The sequence below is a fragment of the Pongo abelii genome, chromosome 9 (assembly GCF_028885655.2).
Source record: "Pongo abelii isolate AG06213 chromosome 9, NHGRI_mPonAbe1-v2.0_pri, whole genome shotgun sequence".
In the NCBI taxonomy this organism is placed as follows: Eukaryota; Metazoa; Chordata; class Mammalia; order Primates; family Hominidae; genus Pongo; species Pongo abelii.
The window spans coordinates 127,544,994-127,552,461 of record NC_071994.2 but is presented as its reverse complement, the minus strand read 5'-3'; the positions used below and the strand labels follow the sequence as shown (position 1 = coordinate 127,552,461).

General features: G+C 36.8%; 1 protein-coding gene across 1 annotated transcript; it reads left to right on the top strand.

The window, feature by feature from the left end:
- Positions 1–1,314: 1,314 nt before the first annotated feature.
- LOC129048813 (olfactory receptor 8B8-like) lies at positions 1,315–6,246 on the top strand. Its single transcript, XM_054525322.1, has one exon. It carries the CDS (start codon positions 3,385–3,387, stop codon positions 4,078–4,080), a length of 696 nt encoding a protein of 231 aa, XP_054381297.1. The 5' UTR covers positions 1,315–3,384; the 3' UTR covers positions 4,081–6,246.
- Positions 6,247–7,468: the final 1,222 nt, after the last annotated feature.

Sequence of the window (7,468 nt, the reverse complement as noted above, 5' to 3'; positions counted from 1 at the left end):
CTGTAAAGATGTATGCACCCAACATCAAAGCACCTAAGTATAGAAAGCACACAATGACAGATATGAATGGAGAAATAGACAGGAATATGATAATAGCAGAAAACTTCAATTCCTCACTCTCTATAATAAGTAGGTCATCCAGGCCGAAAGTTAATAAGAACACAGCAGAACTTAACAATGTTATAGACCAAATGGAGTTAACAAATATATATACATACATATTCAGAACTTTTCACTCAGCAACAGAATACACATTCTTCTCAAGGGCAAATAAAAAATTCTCCAGGATAGATCACATTTCAGGTCATAAATAAATCTGGACAAATTTAAGATTAAAATCATTTCAAATATCTTTTATGACCACAAAGGAATGAAACTAGAGATCAATAATGGTACATGGGAAAATTCAGGAATACGTGGAAACTAAACATTTCCACACTGAGCAAACATTGAGTCAGAGAGGAAATCAAAAAGAAATTTTAAAAAATACACCTAGACACACAAAAACAAAAATACAACATAACAAAACTTACAAGTTGCAGCAAAAGCAGTGCTAAGAAGGAAGTATAAAGCTACAAACATCTATGTTAAAAAATTGAAACTATCTCAAATAACCTTAAACCTTAAGGAACTAGGAAAAAAACCCAATATGTTGTTGTGTTAAACCCCAAATTAGAAGAAGGAAGGAAGTAATAAAAATTTGACTAGAAATAAACCAAATAGAGAATAGAAACACAATAAAAAATCAACAAAAATAAGAGTTTGTTTTATGAAAAAAACAAAATTGAGAAATCCTTAGTTATATTAACCAAGAAAAAAAGAGAGAAAACTTTTCCTGTGATTTTTCTTCTGGCTTTGGCATCAAGATAATGCTGATCTCACAAATTAAATTTGAAAGTGTTCCCTTGTCTTCAATTTATTGAAAGAGTTTGAGAAGAATTGGCATTAATTCTTTAAATGTTTGGTAGAATACACCAGATACCTTTGTTCTTAGTAACTACCAGTTGTCCAGAGAGTGCAAGATCCAGTCAGCACCCTGAAACAAGTGAGGCAGAAGCCACCCGGCTTCTGATACACCTCTTTCCCTCCTTAGGGAAATACTGAGAGTTAGAGTTTGCCTTAACTGCTGGTGTCTGTGATGAATCTTGGAGAGAGGCTGCATTGGAAGAGTGCAGTGTATCTTTTTCCCTCTCCAGGGAGAAGTTAGGTGGGTCTCTCTCCCCTCCCTCCCTTCCTTCCTTCCTTCCTTCCTTCCTTTTTCCCTCCCTCCTTCTCTCCCTCCCTCCCTCTTTCCCTCCTTTCTTTCTCTTTCTTTCTCTCTCTTTCTTTCTTTCTTTCCTTTTCTTTCTTTCTCTTCTGTCTCTGTACTGAGCTATTTTGTCTAAATTGCCTCCTCTGTTCTCACTGGCCCTTAATGATCAGAGCATGCTATGTCTTATGTCCTGTCAGTGCTATGAGACAGGCTAGATAGAAGTCAGTCCTCTGCATAACCTGTGGAAAATATGGGGCATTGGATGCATGGTGTACCCCAATGCCCTTCCCAAGGAGAAGCTTTTATTCCAATTGCATGACGCTCTGCCAGAAATAGAGATTATGGCACAAGGATAATGCAAATGTTCCTACCAGATTCCATGTGGCTGGTTTTATGCTAGACTGGGGTGCAGGAACATTATAACTAGGTTGAGGAGTGTCACAAATAGAATCTGTCCATGAATTGTTGTAGAATTACTTTGTTCATGGGGGAAGGAGGATCTAGGGCTTCCTGTTGCACCATCTTACTGACTGAGAAACTGAAGCTTATTTCTGGCTCTGCATGGCTGATGTACAATCCCCAGAGTGAAAAGAAAACTTGAGTAAAATATTGAGTCTCTAAGGAACTAAAGGCAGATTATGGTCCAGGGTGAAAATACAATTCCCCTGTTTTCCTGTTACTCCTAAAATCTGTTTCCTGGGGAAGAGACTGAGCAAGCTTCTATCCTCTTTAGAACAACTTGTATTATTATCATTAAACTCACAGTAAGTCTTCTGGTGTCTCATTAAATGGCATATATGATAACAATAAAGACTGCTTATTTTTTCTGACGCTTGAGAGGATTCAAAGCAATAATAATAAATTAGATGATCTGTAGTTCAGAAAAAATTTCAGAACATACTGGAAATAGAGTTTGGGTTGCATCTTCTTAGAAGCAAAAAACCCAAAGCCTCAGACCCTAAAATTGCCCTTCCAGGACCACTGGGTAAGTAATCAACAGAAAGCACCGAGGTTGTCTGGCATGAGAGGGTGTATTTCTGAATTCTATTTATATTACTGTCTTGCTTTGAAACGGAATTACAGGGATATAACATACTGCCTTTTATTTTACACCTTGTCAGTCTTGAGATTCAAGTGCAACTGATGTAAGAATCTATTTAAAGTGGGAGCTGGCAATGTTCAGAGAAAACAGAGAAAGCGGTGGATGCAGTATTTAGTCAGTAGTTCCCTTTCCATGAATGAAAATCTCTCTCTTCTAGATTTATGGCTTTTTCTGTGACTTGGAGTAGTAATGTAACCTTTTCTAGACTTGGTTCCCCTACCTGTGTATTAGAAACGAGATTCTTTCTCCCTACCACACCAGAGTCTAATCTGCATTGGAGATGGGCACCAGGTCGCAAAGGTCTCTGCTTCCAATTTTAATGGTGAGGGAGGACTCAAGTGAATGAAGAACTAATGAGATGAGGGAAGGATGATTCTGTCCCGGTTCATCCTTTTTCTCCCTTATTCTATCACTTCTTAAGAGTTACGTTTGCATATGGCAGAACCAGCCTTCACTCCATAGGCTAAGTTGGTGCTGTATCTGGTTTAGTAAGATTCTACCATGGGTAAGTCAACGTCACTCAGTAACACAGTAGTGGTAAAGGCAGATTCTGTGGGTCCACATTAGTCTAGTTTCAGACAATCTCAGCAATATTCCAAGGTGTGGGAGAAAATACCATGGGAAGTTCTGGGTTGTCCTCTTATGCAACCCTTTTCTCCTGTGTCCATAGATTCCCTTAGAGTAGAATGGCTCCTGGAAATGGCTCTGTGGTGAATGAATTCATTCTGGTGGGGTTAACAGAGTAGCCAGATCTTTAACTCCCTCTGTTCTTCATGTTTCTTGTAATGTATGTTGCCACTGTGATAGGAAACTTTGTCTTGGTAATTCTAACTATGCGAAATTCACATCTTCACACTCCCAAGTACTTTTTCCTTTCTAAATTGTTCTTCACAGACCTCTGTTATTCTTCTGTGTTTATACTCCAACTGAGGAACTGTATTTCAGAGAAGAATGTTATCTCCTACATGGTTTGCATGATCTAGCTTTTCTTTTTCTTTTTTTTTTTTTTAAATTTATTTCTGAATGTTATATGCTGACGTCAATGGCCTATGATTGCTGTGTGGCCATCTGTTATCCACTTCTTTATCACATTGCCATGTCCCCTAAAGTGTGTTTCAGCCTTATGCTTGGTTCCTACTTCCTATCCTTTTCTGGGGCCATGGCCCACACTGGATGCATGCTAAGGATGACCTTCTGTGATGCAAACACCATCAATCATTACTTCCGTGACATCCTCCCTGTGTTCCAGCTCTCCTGCGCCAGCACCTACATCAATGAACTGGTGGTTTTCATTGTGGCAGGCATCAATACCATTGTGCCCACTGTCACCATCTTTATCTCTTATAGTGACATCCTCTCCAGGATCCTCCACATCAGTTCCAATGAGGGAAGGTCCAAAGCCTTCAGCACTTGCAGTTCCCACATAATTGCTGTTTCTCTGTTCTTTGGATTAAGTACATTTATGTATCTCAAACCATCTTCTGCTGGGTCTATGGATGAGGGAAAATTCTCTTCTGTTTTTTATATGAATGTGCTTCCCATGATGAGCTCCTTAATCTACAGCTTAAGGAGCAAAGATGTTAAATTTGCCATGGGAAAATCCCGAGTAGGAGAATGTTTTTGCCATAAACAACATTTCTCTGTGCATGTAGTTACAGGATGGGGATTCTCTGTATTTTATTATAATAATTTAGGAGGAAATACTTTTTCCTATTTGTTATCATGATGATGGTTAGTTGAGTATCATCCTGCCAATTTGTCTCCAATTTTTTATAGTAGATTTTTTCCCTCACCCTTTGCACATCTTTCCCCTTTTCATCATTTTTCCTGTGTAATAATAAAGAAAGCTTTTCTTTCTTTCCATTGTCATTATGGACTTCCTTTTTTCTTCTAGAAAAGATGATTGGTTTTTCAAATAATCAAGTAAAGTAAAATTAGGATGACAATGTTCCCCTGCATATAAGAGCTTGACAATCTGTCTCTACTCTTGTCTTTCCATCCTCCACTGGGCAGCATCATGCATTCTTTAAATGCCAGCGTTTTCCAGACAGACGAGGTTCAACAAAACTTAACAAACACAGCCCACTTTGCAGTTTTAAATACTACACATGAAGCTTCTGTTGGCATTAATTTTACATTTACCTTTGTATACCCCAAATAGTTTATATAGATCACCAGTATACATTGATTGCATCTATGAGGTGCTGAAACTAAGAGATGCTAATGATTCCCTTAAAGTCACACAATTTCTTTATAAAAAAAAGCCTAAAGTAAGTTCATAGACTCCTGATTTCAAGTCTACTACTTTTTCTGGTATACTTTATTATTTCACTTATTAAACACGAGATACTGTATGAGAAAACATTTCTTTTGGACAGTTGAGTGCACTTGGTTTCTAGATGATAAATAATCTCAGGATGGTTGTTGCTTTAGTTTTTTATTCCGGGAAATTGTTTTTTTTTTGGGTGTGTGAAAGTGGAGATCTATTAAGCTGGGGTAGTTGCGAATTGATTGGCTCCATTAGGGAGCTGATGTATTTTACAAAATCAAAAAGTATATTGAGATATTTTCTGGTGTTTATAATTCAGAGAATAGAGGCATAGGAGAGAAAAGAGCCTACCAATTTGTCATTTAGGCAAGAATCCAAAGAGACACATAGCCAATATATAAGAGGTCCCTCTGTGGGGATTATCAATGAGGATTTAGAAACCATCTGAAATTCTCAATCAATTTAAATTCTCAATCTGAATTTGTTCTGTAAATTACTGTAACTATCTTTTATTAACATAAAGCTTTGATAAAATTTGTTATCCACAACGACTATACATTAAATAATGTTTCGAGGAGTGAATGTGAAAAATCTGTGGTCACATTTGTGGAGAACCAGGAAGGGAAAGAAAGGAAACTTCAACCAGAAAAATAATGAGTGGTAATTGGATCTCAAGTTAGGAAAGAGGAACTTAGCAAGTAGAACCATGGAAAATTAAAGCTTCTACCTATGACTCCTTTTTCTCTAAATGGAAGGCCTTACAAATACTATGGTGATCATAGAATTTTTCTGAGTAGGACGAAGCATAAGTTATCTGATATTAAAGAAATGTTAAACCTGAGGGCTGGAGGACCTGCGGACAGCTAAATCACGCATAGTTTTATGGCTTTCATTAGCTATTTTTATATTCCTTTTCAGGTATTAGAACCTCATATTGCAGTTGTCAGATTATATTGCAGTTGTCAGATTATGTAAACACATAATAACATACGGGAGGGTGTGTTGTAGGTTATAAACATGAAACAAATAAGGGCAATGAGTTGGAGTGAGCTAAGAGGAAGGTAGTGCTGAGTAAAAAGAAAAAAAGTGATTTCATCTGAAAGATTAGAGAGCATTATGCATCATATGGCCATGTATGTCATAATGTTAAAATTACATAACTACACAGACTGTGTGTGTGTGTGTAATATATTTTTTGACAGGCATTTCAGGAGTCCCTAACTCTGTGATAATGACTGTACCTAAAAGTCAAACAGTCACTATTAGAAAAGGAGGGGAGAAGAAAGCTCCCGATCTTTTAGGCCTGGTGGAATGTGCTATTTGTGATGTAAAATTTTGAACAGAATATTAAGCCTCCAGAGACAGCATGGCAAAAGCACCTTGGCCTGTGTATAAACGACTTCATAATTATGTCTTTATTAAAGCACTTGAATTATAGATAGGCTCCTGGAGTAGCCACTATATCAGAATAAAATAGCTTACATGATGCTACCTATAATTATTATAATACCTCAAAAACAGAGATTGCTGTTTAGATGCCTTGTTTTTGGTTACATGATTACTTCTGGGCAAAATCATAATTAAAAATCATGACTTTTATTTGACTGACATCAAAGACTGAGACTTATAAATGCCCTTAGCATCTCTACAGAAAAAGAAGAGGAGGAGCTTTAGAATAATCCTTAGGCCACTATGACCATAAGTGTACAGTTTTTGTGTGTGAGCAGAAGCTTTTATTTTTGTAGGCAAATACCTTAAACTGTGACGACCATAAGAGAAACTACAAACTGTTTTCTAACAGATGTACCATGTTGTACTCCCACCACTGATGAATGAACATTTCAGCTGCTCTGTGTACTCATTAGCATTAGATTTAGTCATTTTGTTTATTTATTTTCACTTTTCTAATAGGTTTTTAGTGGTATCTCATTGTGATTTTAATTTGACTTTTCCCAATAACTAATGATGTTGAGGATCCTTTCATGAGTTTATTTCCCATCCGTATGCTGCTTTGGGGCAATTTGTCTAGGTACAACCTTTGCTCATTTATTTATTCAGTTGTTTCTTTACTTATTTTTGAGGTTTACTTGTTCTTTATAGATTCTGGATTTACACTACTAAATAGACATATGATTTGAAAATATAACCTTCCAGTGTTTGGCTTGTTTCATTCTTCGAGTATTATCTTTCTTAGAGGAAAGGTTTTTAATTTTGATAATGTCTAATTAACTATCTTTTTTTCTCTGATGGACTCTGTTTTTGGTAGCTTATCAGGAATCTTTGCCTTACTCTATGTCAAAAAGTTTTCCCTTTTGCTCTCTTCGAAAAATCTTAAAGGTTAATGTTTTACCTTTATGTCTATGAGTAATTTTGCGATAATTATATTAATGATGTGAGTTAGGTGTCTTAGTCTCTTCTGCATTTCTATAACAGACTACCAAGACTGAGTAATTTATAAAGAAAATAAATTTATTTCTTACACTTTCTGGAGGCTGAGAAGCCCAATATTAAGGTGGCAGCATCTGGAGATTCTTTGCTGAGACATAACATGGCAGAGGGCATCACAGGCAGAGGGCATGAGCTTGTGTGTCAGCTTAGGTCTCCCTTTCTCTTCTTATGAAGCCAACAGTCTCATCATGGGGGGTCCACCTTAATGACATTATCTAATCCTTGTTAACCTCAGAAGGCCTCATCTCCAATCAGCATATGAGCTTGGGATTAAGTTTCCAACACATAAAATTTGGGGAACACATTCAAACCATAGCAGTAGGTTTTGAGATTTTTTTCTTTTTGTTATGAACATCGAATTATTCCAGTGTGATTGCTTGAAAAGCCCATAATTTCT

What these genes read in the sequence shown, in the direction of transcription:
- LOC129048813 (XM_054525322.1), top strand. Translation starts at nt 3,385, where the DNA reads ATGCTGACGTCAATGGCCTATGATTGCTGTGTGGCCATCTGTTATCCA.